Genomic DNA, 26,608 nt, shown 5'->3' with positions numbered 1-26,608 from the left:
ACTGTCTTAGAATGTCTAAGACATGCCTAATTTTAGGCTGGAACTACATTGTATAAGCTGGTGTTTTCTTTTAGCAATACACAAATACAAGCATATACCTGCTATTACTGCAGGGTCCAAGTTCCTTTCAGAAGGAAGGGTTGATTGTGTAGATGCAGATGCTAGTAGTTGCCCACCAATTGTGCTTCTTCCCAAACCATCAATATCTGAAAAAAAAAAAAATAATATAAATGTATTTGAGAACATCAGTACATAAGTGTGGATTGGTTAATAAAATACACTTCTATGTACCCCTAGTGTACAATGACCCAACTGGTTTGATCCTTTCCTGTGGCAAAAATAAATATCCAGTCATGCTTCTCCCGTCATATGCCAGAAGACTTGATTATGTATAGCCTTCTCTTCCAACCAGGCTTAATAATTAAGTTTTGCTGGTGGTTAGATAAGGAATTATATATTATTATTATACTTATATATTTATAAGCCCATTTTATGACCTGAAACTATGGTCTGCTATTATAGATTGCCATAAGCCACTAGCTTCAATATCCTTTCTCTACCAACATTATTTCATTTTCATCAGCACTTACAGTGAATATAAAAAAAGTCTACACACCCCTGATAAAATGTCAGTTTTCTGTGCTGTACAAAAAATGAGACAAAGATAAATCATTTCAGAACTTTTTCCACCTTTTAGGTGGAGGGAAGAAAACCAAAAAAACTAAAATAATGTGGTTGCATAAGTGTGCACACCCTTAAACTAATACTTTGTTTAAGCACCTTTTGATTTTATTACAGCACTCTTTTTGGGTGTGAGTCTATCAGCATGGCACATATTGACTTTGCAAGATTTGCCCACTCTTCCCAGATTGCGAGGGAATCTCCTGTGCACAGCCCTCTTCAGATCACCCCACAGATTTTCAATCGGATTCAGGTCTAGGCTCTTGCTGGGCCATTCCAAAACTTTAATCTTCTTCCGGTGAAGCCATTCCTTTGTTGATTTGGATGTATGCTTTGAGTTGTTGGCTTGGTACTTAATCTGTTAGCCATATTAAATAAACGGATCGGTGTTCCAATAAGGCTTCATAGAATTTATGTTTAATTCAAACTGGCACTGTGTTGTTCAGGGAGATCCAGACTAATTGTCGAATTTGGGCACAAAGCCTGGGGGTGGGCAAAAAGCTGTGGGGCAGCGAATTGGGGTCAGGAACCAGGCTGCGTATTGGAGTTGATTACTTGAACTAATGAAGATTTAAAGGAACTAACCCACTATGTTTGTACCCCCAATAGTAACGCTATGTCCTCCCTTATGGCTGAACTTAGGGCTACTTTTAAGTACAGCTGAAATAGGTTTAGCCCCTCTCTCTGGGATTGATTTAACCCGATGTAAATAGATTTATTTTGTGGCACGTGCGCTCCTGAATTGCGGTCTTCTTGTGTGTAAATATAAATGAACTGGGTGTAAAGTATTTAATCATGGATTTAGCCTCAGAGTGATTCATTAATGAACTATATAAATAAACACAAGTAAATTAATTTCCGCATTTTGTAAATAAGTGTTTTTAAGTAAATAATTTTTCAGATTCTCCTTGGGCCCCTTTTAATGAGATAGTTAGTCTCTTTTTAAACTGAAGAAATAAAGGTTACATTTTAACGCTAAAAGCACCAAATTAATTCTCTACGTTTGGTATTCTTGATTGTGGTGGTACACACCAGGTGTTTGGCAAAACCAATGATTTTGCTAGTTTCTTGAATCCCCTCTTGGTAGCCTCCCTGACCAGTTTTCTTGTTGTCTTTTCATCAATTTTGGAGGGATGTCCAATTCTTGGTAATGTCACTGTTGTGCCATATTTTCTCCACTTGATGATGACTATCTTCACTGTGTTCCATGGTATATCTAATACCTTGAAAATTCTTTTGTGCCCTTCTCCTTACTCATATCTTTTAACAATGAGATCCCTCTGATGCTTTGGAAGCTCTCTGTGGACCATGGCTTTTGCAGTGGGATGCGACTAAAAAAATGTCAGGAAAGACCAACTAGAGCAGCTGAACTTTATTTGGAGTTTATCAGAGGCACTTTAAATGATGGCAGGTGTATGCTGACTCCTATTTAACATGATTTTGAATGTGATTGCTTAATTCTGAACACAGCTACCTCCCCAGTTAGAAGAGGGTGTGCACTCTTATGCAACCACATTATTTTGGTTTTCTTCCCTCCACCTAAAAGATTTCAGTTTGTTTTTCAATTGAGTGGTACAGTTTAAAGGTCACATTAAAGGTGTAAAAAGTTCTGAAATGATTTCTCTTTGTCTTATTTTTGTACAGCGCCTGACAATTTACCAGGGGTGTGTAGACTTTTTATATTCACAGTAACAAATCTAATATGACCTCTTTTTATTTTCAAATTGCATGCGTGAAATATCCATACTCCAATTGTTTGTTCTATTTATATCAGCACATGACCTTAAAGGAGACATTTTATATAAAGTTCATATTCAGTTATAATATTCATACTCCCTCAAAATGTGAAATGATGCAGAAAGAAAGTTGTTTTACTTCCTAAAACTGTAATTATATGAGAGCTGCATACACAACCTCTCTAATCAGAAGCCAGAGCAAAATGAAACATGGGAGTTGGGGGGGAGATGAACGAGTAGAGCAGGAACAAAGAAAATTTCTTGTCTAACACTAAGGCATCAGAGAGGGACATTAATACAGTATTAGAGGTAGAGTTGTGCACCCAAGTATTGAAATTTGCACTTTTTACACACAGCACAGCATGTCAGATGGTACATGATCCCAAACAATCTAAATAAAATAAAATCTTCAGCTCAGACTGCTGAGGCAAACAGAGAATAGTGCTACAAATATGGTACAACTTTCCCCTAATTCAAAGATTCTGGTTTTATTTATGGATACATTTTTATGTTCTTGTTTAACATTGTCTTTTTAAATGTATCATCACCCTTCACTTTTCCTATTCCTACCCCTATGTCCCATCTATGTTTCTTTGCTGGTTGACTCCTAAATAATTTCTCTACTTAATGCTCTACTTAATACTCTAGGTACCATCCAACCCACTTGTTACGCTCCTCTACTGACCTGCTCCTCAACTCCTCCCTCATTCCCTCCTCACATGCTCGCATTCAAGACTTTGCAAGGGCTGCCCCCCTTCTCTGGAGTTCGCTCCCACAAATTATCAGACTTTCTCCAAATCTCTCTACCTTCAAGAGATCTCTAAAAACACATTTATTTAGAGAAGCTTACCCTAATCTAGTTTAGCAATACCCTGTGTCCTCTCACAACTCTGGTCATGCCCATTGCCACACCTTGTGTCTCAACCCTTTCTCCTTGTAAATTGTAAGCTCTTTTGGGCAGGGCCCTCTTCACCTCTTGTATCGGTTATTGATTGCTTTATATGTTACTCTGTATGTCCAATGTATGAAACCCACTTATTGTACAGCGCTGCGGAATATGTTGGCGCTTTATAAATAAATGTTAATAATAATAATAATGCATGTAGTGAACAACTTGATTAAGCTAACATGTCCTGAACATTTGATTAGAATGTGTTTATGCTAATACAATGACTTCAGACCATGTAATGCATGTACCATGAAATAATTAAATAAAGCACCTAGTTTAAAAAAAAAAAAACACTTCACAATAAGCCCTTTGCACCAAAATTTTCAGTCATTAATGAACTGTGATGAAAATGTGATTAAGATTGGTTGGAGATGTTAAAAATCTTTTGCTCTACAGGAAGGAAAAGGTTGACAGATTAGTAAAAATAGTATCACTACAGTTATAGTTTAGCTACCCATTTATTCCACTTTATTACTCACTTAGAAGCATTGTAATAAGGGGAACACAGTGTCCTTCAGGACTGCTCCAGTATCCCGATTCTCCAAGTAAGTTTCGTTCCAGAACCTGGTGATAGACCTCCTCCACCCAGGCCTGGGGGAACACGAACATACCAGTAGACTGCAGTTGCTTCATAAATTCCTTCTGTTCAGGACAACCAACATAAAAATAGTGTTATATCTTTGAACTAAAGGTGGGTAACATCTATTTGGCAGTGTATACAGACCAGACCAGCTAGATAGGCTTCAGAGCATGGGGTACATAGGACTCTAACATTCAAGATGGGCTTTCGCTATGTGGAAATATCAAAGGGGTGTAGTGCTACTACAGAAGATAGAAAGGTATGGTGTCCACCGTTTTATACCACCTCAGCAGAGTGTGGGAAGGGTTAAGACAGCCAAACATGGCAACACTGTGCAGAGTAGTCTGGGTAAGTGTCTCATGTCCTTATGATGTGTACCTTAGCGGTCAAGGATCCCAGACAGCCGACTGTGGTTTAGGGATAGGAACTTACCTGATACCCATGTCCTAACTGTGGTCTTACACTAAGGCAACAGTGTAGAGAAGAGTACTTCCAGCTAATCTGTCCTGGTTGGAGCCAGCAACTGCTCTTTTTAACTAGACTAACTATCCCACTTTCCTAGAAAGTGCTATTTAAGATGTTATTCTGATTCTTGCTAATCCTCATTCACAGGGTCCCTGTTCCCCAGCTTAGATGGCTCTAGGGTAGATGGCTTACTGGGGCCCTGTTGGTCCCAGGCTCAGTGGAGCTTCCACTCAACAGATGCAGCCCTTTGCTAAACACCAATAGAACACAACATGCTAATATCCAACTAGATACATGGGTCTTTGCCCAGTAACAAGGAGATATAGGAAATGGTAGGGCTTAATTCCATAGGGGCATATTAACCCTATGGGTCCCTACAGGTGTGTAAATTATTTTCACAGGAAAAGTGATATTAATAGGCATATGGCACATAGTGGATATAAAAAGTCTACACACCCCTGGTAAAATGTCAGGTTCCTGTGCTGTACAAAAATGAGACAAAGAGAAATCATTTCAGAACTTTTTCCACCTTTAATGTGACCTATAAACTGTGCCACTCAATTGAAAAACAAACTAAAACCTTTTAGGTGGAGGGAAGAAAACCAAAAAAAACCTAAAATAATGTGGTTGCATAAGTGTGCACACCCTCTTCAAGCTGTGTTCAGAATTAAGCAATCGCATTCAAAATCATGTTAAATAGGAGTCAGCACACACCTGCCATCATTTAAAGTGCCTCTGATTAACCCCAAATAAAGTTCAGCTGCTCTAGTTTGTCTTTCCTGACATTTTTTTAATCGCATCCCACAGCAAAAGACATGGTCCACAGAGAGCTTCCAAAGCATCAGAGGGATCTCATTGTTAAAAGATATCAGTCAGGAGAAGAGTACAAAACAATTTCCAAGGCATTAGATATAACATGGAACACAGTGAAGACAGTCATCATCAAGTGGAGAAAATATGGCACAACAGTGACATTACAAAGAACTGGACGTCCCTCCAAAATTGATGAAAAGACAAGAAAACTGGTCAGGGAGGCTACCAAGAGGCCTACAGCAACATTAAAGGAGCTGCAGGAATATCTGGCAAGTACTGGCTGTGTGGTACATGTGACAACAATCTCCCGTATTCTTCATATGTCTGGGCTATGGGGTAGAGTGGCAAGGCGAAAGCCTTTTCTTACGAAGAAAAACATCCAAGCCAGGCTACATTTTGCAAAAACACATCTGAAGTCTCCCAAAAGCATGTGGGAAAAGGTGTTATGGTCTGATGAAACCAAGGTTGAACTTTTTGGCCATAATTCCAAAACATATGTTTGGCGCAAAAACAATACTGCACATCACCAAAAGAACACCATACCCACAGTAAAGCATGGTGGTAGCAGCATCATGCTTTGGGGCTGTTTTTCTTCAGCTGGAACTGGGGCCTTAGTTAAGATAGAGGGTATTATGAACAGTTCCAAATACCAAATCAACAAAGGAATGGCTTCACTGGAAGAAGATTAAAGTTTTGGAATGGCCCAGCCAGAGCCCAGACCTGAATCCGATTGAAAATCTGTGGGGTGATCTTAAGAGGGCTGTGCACAGTCGATGCCCTTCACAATCTGACAGATTTGGAGTGTTTCTGCAAAGAAGAGTGGGCAAATCTTGCAAAGTCAAAATGTGCCATGCTGATAGACTCATACCCAAAAAGACGAGTGCTGTAATAAAATCAAAAGCTGCTTCAACAAAGTATTAGTTTAAGGATGTGCACACTTATGCAACCACATTATTTTAGTTTTTTTGGTTTTCTTCCCCCCACCTAAAAGATTTCTGGTTGTTTTTCAATTCCAGTTTTACAGTTTATAGGTCACATTAAAGGTGGAAACATTTCTGAAAAGATTTATCTTTGTCTCATTTTTGTACAGCACAGGGCCCTGACATTTTATCAGGGATGTGTAGACTTTTTATATCCACTGTATATATCAAATCATATAAGTGGTAAGTCAAGTTATTACTGAAGTGTATGAGAAAGAAAATAGAAAAGGTGAATTCAGGAGGCTATTGAAAAGGCATATAAACTGATAATATCTCATTTAGCTGACTTAGCTATATGGAGAACTACAAAGAATATCAAATAACCATATAAAAAGGTATGGTCTCATTTAGTCCCCTTGGAGCTAAAGTGTCCAATGTAAAGATCCACTTGCTCTTACATCTCAACAAGGCAGAGTCTCTATCACCCCCTCGTCTCAGCGGAGGTATGTGGTCAATAAGCATGTGTCTAAACTGTGCAAGTTTGTGTCCAAAAACTGTTTGGTAACCGGCTAGTCTGCCTCTCCCGTGGAGAGCGCTGTCCTGATCTGTGATTGTTCATTCTCTCCCGGTAGGTCGTAGAGGCTTTGCCCACATATGCCAGGCCACATGGTACTATGCTATATAAACCACGTTTGTGCTGGTACAGGTTAATGACAATTAAATATGGTTTGAGGTTAGTCCCTGAGCAGCAATGGCCAAATATGCTTTGTTACACTATTGCGGAACTACAACTCTTAAAATTGCTGGAATGAGTCTTGGGATTATTGCCTGATACAATTTCCAGCACAAAAAAAAAGGGTTTTCTGCTGTGTGTACAGCGCCGGATTTCTTATTTGACCACCCCATTCGTGAACACCACCCCCCCCCCACCACCGAGCGCGCACATTGCTCCGTGTGGGAGCAATATGTGTGCCATCCTAGGCCCGGGCCTGTGTGTGTATAACTGGGTTAATATACCTGTGAAGGCCTCCGATATGCTCTAGGAAAGGGGGTTAATGCTTCAATGTTGTCTGGCTTATGGTTTATTCGCTTGGACACATAGCCCTAGTCTTGGCACAGCAATCCTGATTCACTGCTGATCATAAATGACCAGTCGACATGGTACAAAAATTATCAGAATTATCAGAAAATTATCAGGATGACACGGTTCGAAAACTGCACACAACCATATTTCATACGATTATTGTATATTGGTGTGTGTATGTCCAGCTTTACACTGTAATTGTAAGAGTGTTCTAAAGAGACAAGTCACAGTAAAAACAGCTTCCTATTTCCTAGTTTTTTTCTTACTTATTCAAGCAGCTTGCATCTGTAGTGACCACTTCCTGTACTGGTTGACCCCAATATCTTCCCTAAGTGAAATTTGGAAGATGCACCCACCATGTGAGGCTACTCCTTGCTGAAGAAGAGAGACAGATCATCTAGGTAAGGTCCTGGTGATTTTTGTTCCACTGGTTGGTAAATAGAACTTTGCAAGGGGCACTGCCTTTGCTGCCTTAAGGTCCAGTAGTCTGAGCATGTTGTGTGGTTTGCCAAGTGTGCTATTCACTGCCCATTATAGTGTCAGAGCCTTTTGGAAGGGCAAGACGACCTTTCTGTGCAAAGTGTCTAACTGCATGCCTAGGAATTCCAGGTGATGTGTGGGACTAAGCAAACTCTTTTTGTGGTTGATCGACAAGGTGTGGTGCTGAAGTGACTGAAGGCACTCAAATGTGATGTATGGTTTCTGCCTCTGAGATGTTATGATGAGGCCATCCAAATAGGCTGTGATGTGAATGCCTCTGATCCTGAAAACAACAATTTAGGCCCCGAGAACCTTTGTGAACACCCTTGGTGCCGACAATAGGCCAAAGGGTGAAGTTTGGAATTGAAAATGGTGGTCGCCCAGGGCAAAACGAAGAAATCGCTGGTGTGTGAGACTGATGGAATGTGCATATAGGAGTCTTGAATGTCTGCCTTGGATATGTATGCTCTTGGGTTGAGACTTTTTATAATTTATAGAAGGTATTCCATCTTGAAGCATTTATATCTTACAAATTTGTTCAGGGTGGAGGTTGAGCAATGGATGAAATATGCTGTCTTTTTTTGGCACAAGGAAGAGGGTTTGAATGAAACCTATGGAAGTGGAACTCTGTAGGCACAAAAGATATCAGCTTAAGGAGATCCTGGGTAATGGATGGAGCTTACTTTTTTGTCAGGCCGGAAGGAATAGAGGAGATTACAAATATGTGTTTTTGAGTCTTTTGATAAAAGGAATTTTGTATTCTTGAGTTATATGTTTAGGACCTAGGTGTCTGTTACAGAACTTGGCCTTCCTCCTACTAGTAATAGTGCTAGAAGGGTCAGGAGTACTGAACTTTGATACTGTCCTGTGGACAGGTATGGATTGTTATTGCCAGGGAGAATTTAAGAGAAGCAAGTTTGTGTTTGGACCCTGTATCACCTTTCCAATGGCGCAGCCAAAGTGTTCTGCGTGCTCTGATGGATGCTGCTGAAGGCTTGGTGGAAAGTTTCAGTTCTTGCTAACTTCAGGTTGTGGCTGATTAGCAACAGCTTGCTGAACTAATGAGTGAATTGTGGATTGCAAATAAGATGTAAGCTGTGCTAAATCAGGAACAAAATGGTAGTGCTGCCAATTAGTGGTGTAACTATAGAGGAACCAGAGAACAGGGGGGTATATAGGGGGCTTCTATAGGGGTTTGCTTCCATTCCCCATTTGTTCTCCTAATTGTGAGTAGATTGGGGAGACACAGGTAGGCAGAAGATGCTGGGTCCACTTTTGTTTAACTTGTTCATAAATGGGGGACTTAGGGGGAGGGTATTATAAGCAATGAATCAGTGTTTGCAGATGACACAAAACTCTGCAGACCAGTCAAATCTATCCAGGATGTGGCATCTTGACAAACTGGCAATCTGAGATTGGCACATGAGATTTAATGTGGATAAATGTAAGGTCATGCACCTGGAAAGGTAAAAATATGCTAGCCACTTATACCTTTAATGGGACTGCACTAGGCAAATCTATAATGAAGCAGGACCTGGGAGTCCTTGTGGATAATAAACTTGGTTGTAGCAAGCAATGCCAGCAGTTGCTGCTAGGGCAACAAGGTTTTGAGCTTTATTAAAAGGGGCATAGATTCACGGGAGGAGGGTTTTATTCTTCCCCTTTACAGAGTGCTGGTAAGGCCCCATCTAGAATATGCTGTTCAGTTTTGGTCTCCAGTGCTCAAACGTGACATTATTGAATTAGAGAGGGTCCAGAGAAGGGCAACTAAGCTGGAAAAGGGTATGGAAAGTCTCAGTTATGAAGAAAGACTGGCCAAGTTGGGTTTATTTACAATGGAGAAGAGGCACTTAAGAGGTGATATGATAACTATGTATAAGGGGAATCATATAATAACCTCTCTCATGCTTTATTTACCAGTAGGTCCTTCCAAATGCCACGAGGGCACCCACTCCGTTTAGAAGAAGTGATGTTCCGTTTAAATATTCGGAAAGGATTTTTTACTGTAAGAGCTGTGAACATACTGGCTCATACATTAAATAGCTTTAAGAAGGGGCTGGATAGCTTTTTAGCAAGTGAGGGAATACAGGGTTATGGGAAATAGCTTAGTACTAGTCGATCCATGGACTGGTCCGATTGCCATCTTGGAGTCAGGAAGGAATTTTTTCCCCTCTGCAGCAAATTAGAGAGGCTTCAGATGGGGTTTTTTGCCTTTCTCTTGATCAACTAGCAGTTAGGCAGATTACATATAGGCATTACGGTTGAACTTGATGGACGTATGTCTTTTTACAACCTAACTTACTATGCTGGCAGGGGTGGGAGGTCAGAGGGGCCTGGTAGAACCCTTTAAGATATTTATGTCACTGCTACCAATATATGGACAGTTGGACTGTGGAACTTGTGCATCTGAGTGAGCATGCACTAAGGGCTGCAATAGTAAAATTATTATTACTGGCAGAAGTGTCTGCTAGAGAGTGATCTCTGCGCTACTCTAAGGGGCACATTTACTAATCCACGAATCCGAATGGGAAAAATTCGTATTGGAAACGTACATTTTGCGACTTTTTCGTATTTTTTGCGATTTTTTTCGTCGCCGTTACGTCTTTTTTGTAAATTGTCTCAACTTTTTCGTAGCCGTTACGACTTGCGTGAATTGTCGCGACTTTTTCGTAGCCGTTACGATTTGCTCGTATATTGTCGCGACTTTTTCATATTGAGCTCTCGTAAACGGCGAGCAAAACTTTCAGACTTTGCATGATTTTGGAAGCCTCCCATAGGGCTCAATGGCACTCTGCAGCTCCAACCTGGCCCAAGGAAAGTCACGATACTGAAGCTTGAATGAATCCAAAACTTTCATACTCAGCGCGATGGCTACGAAAAAGTTGCAACAATTCGCGCAAGACGTAACGCTACGAAAAAGTCGCGACAATTTACGAAAAAGTTGCGACATTTTACGAAAAAAATCGCAAAATACCGATCATTACGAAAAAAACGCATTCGGACGTTCGTGGATTAGTAAATGTGCCCCTTAGTCTGCTTACAAGAAAAAGTAAAAGTACAAGCATTGCTTGACTCAGGGAGTATGGCGACCATAGTAACCAGGTCCCTAGTACCCCAATGTGAAGTTAATCATGCAAAAAGTGTGGGAGTTGTCTGTGTACATAGAGACAGACAGGATTATCCTACCACACAACTCATCCTGTCTACTCCATGTGGTTCTACTGATAACAAAGTTGGAATGGTTCCCCAGCTGGCACACAAAGTGGTTTTGAGGAGAGATTTTCCCTATTTCTTGGGTTGACAGGCTTTTGTTAACTGTACAAGAGCCTTTAAGAGGTACAAATGACCTTCAATATGTATTTCCTTTTGCTGGTGTGCAGTCTGATGGGGTATTGCATAACAAGATAGGAGTAACCCAGATGGCTCACTTTCTTACCCTTATTTTGAAGTGTCTAATTACCTCTTATATCATGTAGAAAAGAGAGGTGATGACAGGTGCTGGTTCCCCAGGCCTTCCTTAATGTGCTAAGGCTGGTACACAGTCACGTATTAGAAGGGCATTTAGGGGTGAAGAAAACAAAAGAAGGGGTTTTAAGGTGATTTTACTGGCCTGGTGTGTTTGCTGCCATTAGCAACTAATGTGCGGACCGGCCTGCAAGCCGCATGGACTGTGAATTTAAATGCAGGTTGTGCGGGTTCAGGCCAACAACACAACATCAAAAGCTGGTCACAGGTGGGTGCGGGTTGAGCCCTTCTGCCTCCTTCCCCGCCCTTGTGATGTCATAGGCGGGTCTATAAATAGATGCAAAGCTGTGGGCCGGTCCGGGTGCAGGTGGAGAAGGGGCAGGTTACGGTCGGGTGCGGGCCAACAAATAGTCGGGTCACTATTCCTCATGCCCTGATTGCCAGCATGCCGCCAATCTGAAAGCTTATAGAAGCCCATTTGCGCCTTTGCCAATAATTGATGTACCTTTTCATAGGATAGCCATGCACCTGGTTGGTCCACTTTTATAGTCTGCTAGGGGTCACCAATATATTCTAGTTGTTCTGGACTATGCCACATGTTACCCTGAGGCTATTCCCCTACGCAATACATCAGCAAAGCCTATAGCGAAAGAACTAATGTTATTGTTTAGTAGCATGGGTATCCCAAGGGATACCAAGGGACACCATTTATGTCTAGAGTCACAAAAAAGCTGTGCAAATTGTTGCAAATAAAGTATCTCAGGACATCGATATTCTAACTGAAGTCAGACTGTTTTGTCAGAAGGTTTAATAAAACCGTGGCTAACTGCCAAGGAAGATGGCTCCATAAGAGAGTGTGTCCCACATCAGACTCACTTTAGCCGAGGTACTGCCGGGTCCACACACTACAATCACACAGCGGAGCATCTAGAGGGTGTCCTCAGCGTGTCAGCAATGGGCAGGTCAAGGAAAGTTCTTACTCCACTGAAGTTAACAGCGCATAATAGTGCAATGAAGGATTAGCCAGAGACCTCACAAAATGGCACCAAAAGCAGCACAAGCACCTCTCCTGCTCCTCAAACATATACAAACATATACAATATATACAACATTTGGGGAAACCCAAATACCTCAGAGCAAAATGGGGAAAATACTCAGCCTGTTATGGAAGGTAAACTTAAAGAATAACTAAATGTGTTATGCATTACATTACAGTCTGACTTGAAACAATCCCTGTCAGCTATCAAAACAGAGATGAGGGGGTTAGGAGAAAAAATTGCTCATTTAGAGAACAAGGCAGAGGAAACAGTCACTGCTCATAATCAAGTAGTTGACATTTGTACTACTCTTGAGGAAGATATAATCTCACTACAGAAAAAAGTTATAGATCAGGAAGATAGATCTTGCAGAAATAACATACGTTACAGAGGTATTCCTGAGGAAATTAATGGGCAAGACTTGATTTTTTTCTTCCACAGTATTACCACAAGCTTCAGAGCGTTTATTCAATTTTTAATCGAGCACATCTTTACCAAAGCCACGCATTGCTCCAAACATGGCACCTCATGACACAATTGTATGGTTTCATTTCTATCATATAAAATATGCTTTTTAAAGAGAACACAGAAATGCAAAAGATCTTCCAGCACAATTTAAATCAATTGATATTTTTGCAGATTTGTCAGCAGCTACTCTATCTCAAAGAAAGGAATTTGCAGAAGTTACTTTACGTTTGTGAGCTAACAATGTACAATACAAGTGGGGTTTCCCTACAAAACTGATTGTAGCCAGAAATGACAATACTTTTGTTCTAAATACTCCTGATGAAGCTAAGAAAGCTATTCAGGAATGGGGTTTGGATAATGGAGATTCAATTGCAGACTTTCCTGCGGTACATCATACACTAATCAAATGAGTGCCTAATAAAAAGCTTTAGGAATAATTATTCTTATTATTCTTTATTAAGTTTTAATTCATTTATATAAACTTTACTAAGTTATTTTATAAATTATACATCTGCATGCTCCCATGAAATTTGCTCCGAGATATGTTGTCTTTGAATGTCAATATGTTAACAATGGCTCATGTTCGGATATATATATTTGCTTGGAGCAGTATTCTCTGACTACTTTTAGTCAGCTTGTAATTATGATTCTTAATTTTCTTCTTGTCTATATTATCTACTTTAAAGATATTCTTATTTTTTATGGTAGCTCCCTTACCAGGTACCTTATTTCTATGAGATTTCCTATTGGCCATATACATTATATTATATATTTAATTAATTTTCCAATACATATGTTTTTTTATACCCAGTATACTATGTTTTAACCTAGCTTCAGAATCAGTAACTCACAATATTATTGATGACTATGGATTCATCATTTAAAAATTGTTTTCCCTTAATGTGAAGGGACTCCCCATTTAAAAGATCTAAAACATTTTCTCATATGAATAAACAGAAGGCAGACATGATATTTCTACAGGAAACATACATTTAGAGTCTGACTCTAAGGGGCACATTTACTATTCCACGAACGTCCGAAAAGCGTCCGAATGCGTTTTTTTCGTAATGATCGGTATTTTGCAATTTTTTCGTAAATTGTCGCAACTTTTTTGTAGCGTTACGACTTGCGCAAATTGTCGCAACTTTTTCGTAGCCATTGCGCCGAGTACGAAAGTTTCGGATTCATTCAAGCTTAAGTATCGTGACTTTCCTTGGGCCAGGTTGGAGCTGCAGAGTGCCATTGAGTCCTATGGGAGGCTTCCAAAATCATGCAAAGTCTGAAAGTTTTGCCCGCCGTTTACGAGCGCTCAATACAAAAAAGTCACGACAATATACGAGCAAATCGTAACGGATATGAAAAAGCCGCAATAATTTGCGCAAGTCGTAACGGCTACGAAAAAGTCGCGACAATTTACGAAAAAGTCGTAACGGTGACGAAAAAATCACAAAAATTATGAAAAAGTCGCAAAATATGAAAAAGTTGTTTCCAATCTGAATTTTTCCCATTCGGATTCGTGGATTAGTAAATCAGCCCCTAAATGTAAGGGAAGGTATTTGATTTTGATTTGTAAGCTGAATAATGAACTCTTCACTTTATGCCCCCAACTCATCACAAATTAATTTCTTAACCCCTCTTTTTAATAAAATTGGCAAACAGAAAAGAGGGTTTACTGTAATAGGTGGAGATTTTAATTTAATACTAGATCCCAATTTAGATACTACCTCTATTTCTAATAAATCCCAACCTCAAAAATCTACAAAGGGTAGAATAAAGGGAAAAAATACTCTTTTCAATAATTTTGCACTACAACATAATGATTATATGATGTCTGGAGGACTTTTAATCCTATTACTAGGGACTATACATTTTACTCTCATCCTCATGAAATGTAACCAAGAATTAAATTTTTTTTTTAGTAGGTAAAATACTGCTCCAGTGCCTAAATAAAGCTGACATAGGTACCATAACGTGATAAGATCACGCTCCAGTCTCCATAAACATTAATGAACCCACAAAAAATATTCCAACAAGTACATGGAGACTAAATGAGGCTTTATTAAATAATTTAAAGGACAGAGTTTTATTCCAAATGTCTACAAGAATATTTTGAACTTAATTCATCTCATGATACTTCTATAAATTCTCAATGGTGTGCCCACAAAGCAACAATAAGAGGGATTTTCATTCAAAAAGCATCTTATTATAAGAAAAAAATATAAAATGGAAACATTAACATTAGAAAACAATCTGGCTCAATTAGAATCTCAAAATAAAATTAATCCTACTAAAACAAGATGCAAAGAAATTCAGTCCTGAATTTCTAAACTTCATAAATTGGACTTATCTAATTTTGAATTTCATATGAAGAAACTTAAAACTACATATTATTAAAAAGCAAATAAATCAACTGACTTAATGGCGAAATATTTAAAAGCTAGACAAGTAAAATCTAAAATAAGAGATAAAACTTGATAATGATAAAATTCTATCTAACCCTTTAGATATTGCAGAAGCATTTGCTCAATATTACCTACAACTTTATAATTTAAAAACGCATTATACAATAACTAAACCCAACCCTCAAAGCATAGATAAATATTTGTCAGAAATTAATCTACCACATCGAACTGCAGATAAAAAAAAATATCTTGAATTCACCCATTTCTCAAGAAGAAGATAACAAACTTTTCCTCTAAAAAAAACCCTGGGCCTGATGGTCTACCAGTATTATATTACAAGGTATTTGCAAAAATACTAGTTCCAAAATTAACAGTATTATTTAACACTATACAGTCAGGAGGCCATTTTCCTAAAGAAATGCTACAGGCTTCAGTAACGATTATATCAACATTTTTTCAAAATAGGTTCCAAGATATCTTAACTGAAGTCTTGAATAGTGACCAAGTGGGTTTTCTTAAAGGCAGGCAATTCCCTGATAATACCAAAAGATTTATAGATTTAATACATATAATTCACATCAAGTCAAAAACTCCAGAATACACCATGAATTAATAAAAAAGGTTTTATTTAAAATTAGGTTGTAATAACTCCACTGTACATGCTACTTCTGTATTATATCCCTATGGCTAGAATAACCAATGATGGTTTACTTTCCCCAAAATTTTCTCTTTCTAATGGTACACATCAAGATGCCCCCTCTCCCCACTGATTTTTAACTTGGTAATAGAAATCTAAGCTCAGAAAATTTGAGATACAGGTGAATTGTCTGGTATTCAAATTGGTGCTAAAGATCATCATATAGGTTTATATGCTGATGATATTATAGTACTATCTAATCACAGAGAGATTATCTAAATTTAAACAAATATTAAAAGATTTTTTTTTAAGTACCGGATATACTTGAGTATAAGCCAAGTTTTTCAGCACTAAAAATGTGCTGAAAAAGTAACCCTCGGCTTATACTCGAGTATATGGATTTGCAGATGTAACGCGCTCATGGCCCAATGCACCATAATGGAACGCGCACACAGCACTAATGATGGCAGCACACAAACGAGCACAAAGCACACAGCATATGAGCACAAAGCACACAGCATATGAATGAAGCACATGATTGATACGATAGGAGCACACACAGCAGGACAGGAGCGCACACAGCAGGATGGCAAGTACTTGATAATTAGTATGGCAGCTTCCTTGGCCTTCCCAAACTTGCTTTTGTCTGCTGCTGTAGCATTTTTCTTTCCCTAAAGTTATCTATTATATATCTGTTATTTATTTGATTATTGAAACTTAGCAGTAGCGGCTGCATTTCCCACCCTAGGCTTATACTCGAGTCAATAAGTTTTTCCAGTTTTCTTAAGTAAAATTAGGTTTATATATTCGAGTATATACGGTAATTTTGTTTTTAGTAAGAATTTTTTACTATAAAATAAATGAGAATAAATCACAAGTTATGATGTTTAACATACCACTTAAAGATCAATCTTCATTAAGGGTCAGTTTAAGTTTGACTGGAGGAAAGATTATATATCTTACCTAGGTATAAAATTAAAAAATCCAGAAAAATTGCTTAATATTAATTTTCTCCAATTGATACAAACTTTTAAAGATGAAATAATGGAAGGCTTGGAAGCTTTTATTTATTTCTTGGATGGGAAGAATTGCTGCTATAAAAATGCTGTTGTTACCTAAACTACTATATTTGTTTCATACTATTCATATTTCAATCCCCTCCAGTTTTCTTTGAAAGGGTTACAAATGTGTTTTACCAATTTATCTGAAAGCTCCTAGAGTAGCCAAATCTATTCTTCAAAGAAATTGAAACTACTCTTTTGAAACCATTTTCATGGGATAAACTAGTCAAATGGTAACATTTGCCTCCTACGGTGAAAGTTGTGGTCAAAATTTGGAGAGAAAACATAATTGATACATTATACTCTTTTTCCTTCTCTGTTGCCACCAATTTCTATTCTGGAACCCATTCTGAAAAGGGATCTCAAAGATTGGGGTAAAGAAATTCTTCCAGCTTAAAAGACTTATACAATATGGATCATCTTTAAACTTTTACTTCTCTAAAGGAAGAATATAGCCTAGCATCTCTTCCCCAAAGCAAGTTAAGATCATTATCAGATTTTGAGAAAATAATTCTTGTGGGAGGGAGAAGGAAAAAAGGTCTGACAAGGATCTATTATCTTTTAGGGCTCTGGTACAAGAGATTTGTCGCCCGCGATTTTTAAAAGAATGTTTTGGCGACAAGAGGAACGATAAGTCGCCAATGCAAAACCAATGGAAATAGCCAGCGTCAAAACATATGAGGCTAAGTCAAGTCGCCTGTTTCAAATCGCAAACAGAACCTTTTCTGAGCGACTTGAGTAAAATAGCCTTGCCATTCACAAACATTGAAATCAAGTACAGTATAGTACACAAGGAGATTAGTAGCTATGATTGTATGTACGTGTATGTGTTGACGTGTATGTGTTGTCATACGTAATGACGCACGTGTTTTGGGTGGGGATTTTGAACAGGTTTGGTCTCCCAGTCGGGCAGTTCCTCAGGCTGCGTCGGATCTGCTCAACTTGGGATGCCTTTCAACGGCAGGCTATGGATTTATGGGATCGCTTTCTTGAAAGGGGATACACCTCTGATGTTATTAAGATGACCTATGATAGGGCAGTGAGTAGTAACAGAGGGGACCTTCTTAAAACTAAATGTACAGGTAGTCGCCCTTTGCAAGCTAAGAGGGAGCCTAAGACACGTTTTTCTATTTTGTATAACAAAGATGCTCACTATATTCGCAAAAGTGTCAATAAATATTGGGGAGTCCTTTTACAGGATCCCATTTTAGCCCAAGTGCTGGATAAGAAACCATCCTTTGTATATAGAAAAGGGAGGGATGTGACATCTTGGCTCTCCCCGAGTATGTATACATCACGGAAGGAGTTAACTCCTTGGCTAAAAAATTTAGGAAATTATCGGTGTGGGAGGAATAGATGTAAGGCATGTCATTATTTGAAAGTCTCCAAAGTTTTTTATTAGTACCCAGACAGGGAAAGAGTTTGCTATTAAACAGTATTTTAACTGTCTATCTAAACAAGTGGTCTATTTGGTAACTTGTGCTTGTGGTTCCCAATATGTAGGGAAAACGAAACGTAATGTTGCTACACGAATACTAGAACATGCCTCAGCTCTAGAAAGGGGTGATTTAAGGTCTGCAGTAGCAAAACACATTATAGAGAAGGAGATTACTAAAAAGAGAAGCTTTCTGGATCTTTAATTTAAATTCTCTAGACACTAAGGGCCTGATTCACTAAAGTGCGATAAAAATTATCACACGCTTTTTTTTGCGGTAAAAAAGACGCGATAGTTAGCGCACGATTCACTACAGCATTACCGCATGCGATAAGTCGCCATTTTCGCATGCGGTATTTCTCGCGCTAGTTTTACCGCATGCGCTAATTTCCGCGCTGAAAAGAATACGATCGCATGATTCACTATAACTTTGGCGCGCTAAATATCGCATTCGGCTATGCGAAAAATAACACCTACTACAGGCAGGCAAAAAATTATAGAAAAGTACAGTAAATTAGTTTTTTGCAATAAAATATGGACTTACAGTGTTATTTATTCAAGTATGTGTCTTTTTACTCAATTTTACTAAAGTCTTGGCATGTATGGAATTTCGCTACTAATATACAGTACTATAGCGGTAAAAATTTAGTCGCGATATTATACAGTACTATATAGCGGTAAATATTTAGTCGCACAAAATTCATTACTAGGAATATGTTGGCGATTTGTCACGACTTCGTAATCACGCGCAATTTGCGGCCATTTTGTGGCGATTTTGGAATCTCGTGACATGTGCGACTTGTGGCCATTTTGTGTCATTGAGCCTGCTGTCACCACACTGAGAGCATCATGCCTGGGGTGTCAGAGCTGCTAAATGAGGAGAGGCGCTATATTATAGCGTTCCTCCTGCGCTCAGGGTATGACTGGCTGCCGCTGGGGCCAATAGGGGTCCATGAGAGGAAGAGGGCTATCCTGCGCAACCTAATAGCTGGGTTGCGCAGGGACCTTCGCCTCATAATGGACCTCCGCCAGCTCCAGCGGATTTGGTCAGACCTGAAGCGCAGGAGCTTTCAGGAGATAGCTGACATAGCTGAAGGTAATTATTCTACTTTAATATGGTTTTACACAAAATACGTTTCTTAAAAGATTTAGCAAGTAATTTGAACTTGAAATGTATTTTCTCTCTCTCTCTCTCTCTCTCTCTCTCTCTCTATATATGTGTATATATATGCATGTTTTTTATAAAATACACAATAAAGGAAGGTGCTGTTTAATTACTACAGAGAAAAAGGAAATCAGTTTTTAAATTATGAATTACTTGATTCAAATGGAGTCTATGGGAGACGGGCTTTCCGTAGTTTGGGGCTTTCTGGATAACGGGTTTCCGGATAAGGGATCCCATACCTGTGTATATATATATATACACACACACATTTTCAAATACATATGCATAAATGAGTTTAAAGCAGGGGGGAAGCAGCAGGGAGAGGCCCATTTGGGGGAAGGGCCACGAATGTTTTAGGGGGCCCTGGCTAACAATGTCTGTGTGTCCTTTGGATTGATGTGAGGGTTCACAGGGGGAGGGGCCAGTGGGGGCGTGGGAGGAGGGGGGCCCAAAAAATGTTGTTGTGAGGGGCCCCGTTATTTAGGATGGTGGCCCTCTGTGTATGAATATATATATATATATGTATAATAGATTTAACTAACATCTTGCAATACTGTCTCACAGAACTCAACATCGACATTGCGCCTCTGCTCCCTCCGGAGGCAGCACAACCCCAGGCAGACCAGGCTCAACAGGCCCCAGGACCTGCCCAGGCCCCCGAGGCCCCAGGACCAAGCCAGGCCCCAGGACCCAGCAAGGCCCCAGGACCAAGCCAGGCCCCAGGACCCAGCAAGGCCCCAGGACTGAGCCAGGCCCCAGGACCCAGCAAGGCCCCCGAGGCCCCAGAGGCTGAGGAGGCAGAGGAGGCCCCCGAGGCCCCGGACACCCCCCCCCTTTACTCCTCCCCCAGTTTGAGCCCACTTTCCCCGGCCCTTGGGTTCCCCCCCCAGCCCCCCGGATGCCAGCCACCAGGTTCTCCTGCCGAGGAAGGCCCACAACATCGGTCCATGCAGGAGGACCTGGACAACCTGAAGGCTGAGCTGGCCCAGCTTCGGGGGGAAGTTGCTGAACTCAGGAATGACTTTGAGGAACTCAAGGGCAGCAAGCCCTAAGTTTTTTCCCCCCCCTTTTTTTATTTGAAGTAAAAGTTTTTAGTTTTCTACTTTTGAACTGAGTAATGTGTCATTATTTATCCTTCCTTGATATGGTATTTCTATACTTTCATGTAGTTTCCCCTACACTCTTACATTTATCAGTAACAGCATCAATATGCTATATGGTTTAAATGTTTGCAAATATTCTGGCAACAATTTTGTCTTTAGCCCATTTTGCTGAATAGTAAAACTTGCGTTAATTAGCGTATACGTAGCGTATTTTCTGGCGAGTGTGATAACTGCCAATCCAATGTTTTGTTGCCAGAATAATTGCAATATAACATATTTGCCATTTATTCTGTGTCTAAAATCTCTAACTTAATTTAAGCCACTTTAGCTAACGGAGCCGTAAGTATTTGGCTAAATATTCTTAAATGCCACCCCCCCCCCCCCCATTTTATTATCTCTAACACTTCTTTTTTTTTCTTACTTATATTTTTATAGTTTTTTGGGGGGTTTTTTTTTTTGCAAATAAACATTTATACAAAAACTCTCTAGCACTCTGTGCTCTCCCAGGGCAAAATGTCGGCATTTTTATGCCGACGATTGTCGCGTCAATTAGCGCATGCGATAAATAGCGTGCATGCGGAAAATACCGCGCACGCTATTTATCGCGACAAGGATATCGCATGAAATACCGCGCATAAAATAGCGCGAGTGTACTATTACTGAATCGTGCGAAAAGTCGCCAAAATTAAGAAGCGGTAACATTTTTTGCGCACGTTATTTCGCACTTTAGTGAATCGGGCCCTAAGGGTGGTTATGAACAGAGAATGGGAATTGTCCTGTTTTTACTAGGCAAAATAACATGTAATGGTTCTCTGGATTCACCCACCCTCTTTGGTTCCGGGGTATTATGTTTTATATATTGTTCTTATGTATTGTATAATGTTTTTATGTCATTATGGTATTTTGTATTCTGCTTTATTGTGGGGAGGTAGAGGTTAATTGGTCCTGTTTTTTGAATGGAGGTTGTAGGTCATGGGTATATAATCCCCCTCCCCTTTAAGTATTTTGGTGCTTCTGAGGAAGTGGCGGGAGGCCACGAAACGCGTCAAGTGCCAAAGTCCTCTCAAGGGATGTACTTGTGCCTTTTAAGAAATATGGAATAAAAGACTGATTTATTATCTTCAGTGGTGCTCCGCTTTTTGTTTTGTTACTATTTGGTCTCCGCGCCTTGTCACAATGAACCATTCGTGAAAAAACACGCTGCGGGAACCACACAACGACAACACTTTCATATTAACACAATGCCATTTGTTAAACTCCATTTTGATACTGACCACCTGATCAATCTCATGGAGGAACGTCCGGCCTTATATCAAACTGACTTGCCCATATACCACAACAAGCCTATATACCACAACAAGCAAAATAGGAAGAATCTTTGGGATGAGGTTGCAATACACCTTGTTGAAGGTTGGGAATCTCTTTCAGAGGAGGAGAAGAATACCAAAGGTAACTGATTTGTTTATTCTTTTGTTTTTTTACCAAGTCATCGTGTATTGTGCATAAAAATAATGGGAAAAATCTGAGTACACATTGTAACAATACTTATCCCCCCCCCTTTTATTACAGTCAAAGAAATTCAGAAACACATTAGGGATTGTTATCGCAGGGAAGTAGCTGCCCAGAAAATTGATTTCTGCAGTGGTGCTTCAACATCCAAATGGAAACGGTACTCTCATGCCAACCGGTTGACTTTCCTACTTCCTGCTTTTTCAAAAAGACGGTAAGTGTTAAAAACCCCTTTAGATTAGAGGAACGGAGCTTCCATTTGAAGCAGCGTAGGTGATTTTTCATGGTGAGGGCAGTGAGGCTGTGGAATGCCCTTCCTAGAGTTGCGGTAATGGCAGATTCTGTTAATGCCTTTAAGAGGGGCCTGGATATGCAGAATATGCAAGGCTATTGTGATACTAATATCTACAGTTAGTATTAGTGGTTGTATATATAGTTTATGTATGTGAGTGTATAGATTGGTAAGTATAGGTTATGTGTGCTGGGTTTACTTGGATGGGTTTGGACTATGGACTTTTTTTCAACCCTTTTTTCAACATGATTGCCATGCTGTGCAGTTCGATGCCTGCCAGAAAGGCACCTAATCTTTATGAGGACACACCAGAGCATTCATTTCTAATGGGGTTACTGCCTTCAGTTATGATGGTGCCACAGGCACAAAGACATGCACTGCAAGTGGAAATGATGAGGCTTATCTACAGATTGATACCACAAGCAAATCCAGGCATGTCTGTGTCTCACCCACCCCACCCTTACCCTATGGCTCCGCCGACACCAGCAAATCCATGGTACCCCTACCAGTATCCTTTTACTTCCCAAGCATGGGATAATTCACAAAACTCCGCTTTCACGGACCTGTTTGCTGATGTTTGCACTGTTAAATTATTGGGGGATGTTTGCACTGTTAAAGAATTTTTGGGGTGGGGGGGTGTTTGCCGATGTTTGCACTACCATGTTCATGTTGTTACTGTTTTTTCATAATAAACATTCATGTTTTTAGTGAAGCAGTGTTTCTGCATCACTCCCTATGTACCTTACTTGTCTAAAATTTTTGTAATAGAAATGACATTTTTTATAGGGTTTCAACTTTTTTTTTTATATGAAATAAGATTTAAAAAAATAAAATTTATGTACAAATAAGTATATATACACACCATAACTATATGCAAATATAAACTAAGGCTGTAGCCTCTCTAGGGCCAGAACCCTTTGCTTTAGGGCCTTAACTTCGGCCACCAGCCGTGCATGGTTCCAGTCCTCGTCCTCCTCCTCTTGTCCAGACTGCACATGGTAGTCTTGCCAACCTATATGGAATTAATTGCATTATCAAAAACAGGTATGAAATACAGGAGTGGACAATATATGCAATTTAATTTACCTTCCTCACTGGCCACTCCCAGTGACTCAGCCTCCTGCTCCTCAATAGGCTGTCTCCTCCGCTCATGCTCCTGCCAACCTATATGGAATTAATTGCATTATCAAAAACAGGTATGAAATACAGGAGTGGACAATATACAATATATGCAATTTCATTTACCTTACTCACTGGCCACTCCCACTGGCCTCCTCCGCTTCCTCTTCAATAGGCTGTACAGCCTCCTCCTGCTCCACCTCTGCATGTTGAAAACGGGCCCTTGGTAGAAAATTTAATGAGAAGTTTAGTTATTGTAGGATAGTTATTTATTTATTTTTTTAATATCTTATGCATGGAACACTTACGGTTTTCATGCAGCTGGACTTGCATAATAAACTCTGGCTCCCTCCATTTAAGATCTGACCAGAGGCGCTGTAAGGTACGCCGATCAAACTGCACCCCAAACTTGTGTTGCATTCTGCGACGCAATCGGTGCAGAATCGCCTGCTTATGGGCCCTTTTATTTCCCATCCATACGGGCAAATTGTCATACTGCTGTTTTAAGAGATAGCTAAGAATCTCCCATGCCTGTGCATCACTAATGGAAATTAATGCCCACTATGCTGACAGTTGTTAGCTAGCACTGGAAATGATACTGGGCACGTGACGCTGCTGGGCGCACGCAAACCCGCGAGATGTCAAGGCGTACGGCGTTGACGCCAACATGCACGTATAACTGCCGCCTGCGTCAATTAATCCTGTGTGTCACAAACATATATAAAAAAATTATATATATATTATTTGCCTCCTGATGAAAGTCCCAGTGGGGACTGAATCCTTGAGGCTTGCTATGTTTATTTTGCTCCTTTTTTCTCAATAAATATCATTTTATATACATTTGTATGAAACCCTGTGTGTGATGGCATTACTCCTGCAATATTTTAGTTTATATGGCTCTTGCACCCAGGTTGTATTTTTTGTTAGTGGTGTGCACCATTATGATCTCTCTATATCTATAGGCACTATACACACACACACACACACACACACACACATATATCAAGTTTCATGTTTTATTGTCATATACAAATAACAATGAAGCATCATCATCGTAATGAAATTGTTTTGGCCCGTGTTCCCCCCAACTTTACATAGCAAAAAAATAAATAAAAATACAAATATTAAATATAATAAAAGTGTGCAATAAAGGTACAAGTATTTACAATAAAAAATACAATGAAGTATTTGAGATTTTGCAGTGAGGATTTAAAGAATTTAAAGTTGCTTTGCTTAGTGACATTGTGAAGAGTCCAGTAGTTAGCAGGTTGCAGGTTGTTGTCATGGCACCATGATGTCAGGGCTCTCACCTCTGCCCTGTATGCTGACTCATCTCCATCAGAATTGAGCCGATGATGGTGGTGTTGTCTGCAAATTTGATGATAGTATTGGAGCTGTGTGTTGCTGTACAGTTGTGGGTGAACAGGGTGTACAGCAGGGGGCTGAGCACACATCCCTGGGGGGCACCGGTGCTAAGTGTCAGTGTGGATGAGGTGATGTTGCTGATCCGAACCACCTAAGGTCTGTTTGTCAGGAAGTTCAGAATCCAGCTGCACGTCACTGAGTTTCATGACAAGTCTGGATGGTACGATGGTGTTGAAAGCGGAGCTATAGTCAATGAACAGTATCTGCATGTATGTGTTTCTCTGGTCCAAGTGGGAGAGGGCAGTGTGAAGTGCAATTGCTATTGCATCGTCTGTAGATCTATTTGACCTGTAGGCAAACTGGAGCGGATCAAGTGAAGCAGGGAGTAAAGATGTGATGTGAGCCTTGACTATACGTTCAAAGCACTTCATGCCAATGGAGGTGAGTGCTACTGGGCGATAGTCATTTAGGCAGCTCACATTCATTTTCTTAGGGACAGGGATGATGGTGGTCCTCTTAAAACATGTTGAGACAGCAGACTGGAGCATGGAAAGGTTAAAAATGTCTGTGAAGACATCTGCTAGCTCGTGGGCGCATGCTTTGAAAACACGACCTGGGATGTTATCTGGTCCAGGAGCTTTCCGTGTGTTTACCTTTCTGAAGTGTTTACACATGTCTGCCTGAGATGTCTGAAGAGGGCGACCGTCCTCTTCCAACAAAAGCTCCTGAGATAGGTGTTTATCAAAGCGTGTATAGAAGGTCTTCAGCTCATCAGGTAGAGAAGAAGTTACCTCCCCCACTCTGCAGCTCTTTCCCTTGTAGTCTGTGATGGTCTTCAGTTCACTCCACATGTTCCTGATGTTAGAGTTGCTATAGCAGGACTCCACCTTTTCTCCTCCACTTATTGCTATCCTGAGTGCATACTGGGATGATTTGTACTCACTTGGGTCTCCGGATTTAAAGGCTGCAGTCCGCGCTCTGAGCGCTGTGCGGACCTCTCTGTTAACCCATGGCTTCTGGTTGGGGTAAGTCTGTACATTAACCCACGGTACAACGTCATTGATGCATTTGTGGATAAAGTCCATTAGGTACTCAGCGTAGTTGTTGATGTTGTTGTCAGCGGCATTCCAGAAGACTTCCCAGTCCGTGATGTTGAAGCAGTGACCCAAGGTGCTGTCTGATTGGTTGGTCCAGCGCTGAACCAAACACGTCATAGGCTGCTCGTGTTTCAGCTTCTGCCTATAGGCTGGCAGCAGCAGGACTGAGGAGTGATCTAATTTGCCGAAGGCTGGTCGGGGGCGGGCTTTATAAGCATCTGTGTACGGAGTGTAAATATGGTCCAAGATGTTCTCACCACGCGTTGAAAAGTTTACATGCTGGTAAAACTTCAGCAGAACTTTCTTCATGTTGGCTTTATTAAAATCGCCAGCCACGATAAAAAGGTTGTAACGTTTCCTTCCGGTCGATATCATCAAACAGTTCATCCAGTGCTCATGTGGTGTCGGCGTGGGGGAATATAAACATGTATATGTATATATATATATATATATATATATATATATATATACACATACATACACACACACATACACCTATGTATATATGTATATGTAATAATACAGTAGAAACCCCATTTTACGTTTTTCAAGGGACCATGGAAAAAAAAGATGTAAGCTATTTTAGCTGCATGATGTTGACACAGAGACACCACATAACATTGACTTCAAAATGTACATCCATAACTCCTAAACCAAAAATCTGTACCATTTTAAAGAGAATCTGCACCTTGTACCTTGTAACTTGTACCTTTAATGAAGGACTGGTGTTTCTGATGCTCAGTCA

The 26,608-nt window shown here is 40.0% G+C and overlaps 1 protein-coding gene across 1 annotated transcript in view; it reads right to left on the bottom strand.

Annotated features, from left to right (window-relative positions):
* arfgef3 (ARFGEF family member 3) overlaps positions 1-26,608 on the bottom strand; it is a 629,444-nt gene that overhangs the window by 384,484 nt on the left and 218,352 nt on the right. The window contains exons 14-15 of the mRNA XM_031902164.1: positions 3,846-4,008; positions 99-206 (exon numbers count right to left, since the gene is read on the bottom strand). Of these exons, the coding sequence (XP_031758024.1) occupies positions 99-206; positions 3,846-4,008 (271 nt within the window). The remainder of the gene's footprint in view (positions 1-98; positions 207-3,845; positions 4,009-26,608) is intronic.

Source organism: Xenopus tropicalis, chromosome 5, assembly GCF_000004195.4.
Source record: "Xenopus tropicalis strain Nigerian chromosome 5, UCB_Xtro_10.0, whole genome shotgun sequence".
Taxonomy (NCBI): Eukaryota; Metazoa; Chordata; class Amphibia; order Anura; family Pipidae; genus Xenopus; species Xenopus tropicalis.
The sequence above is the reverse complement of the archived record's forward strand: the minus strand, read 5'-3'. Positions and strand labels throughout refer to the sequence as shown.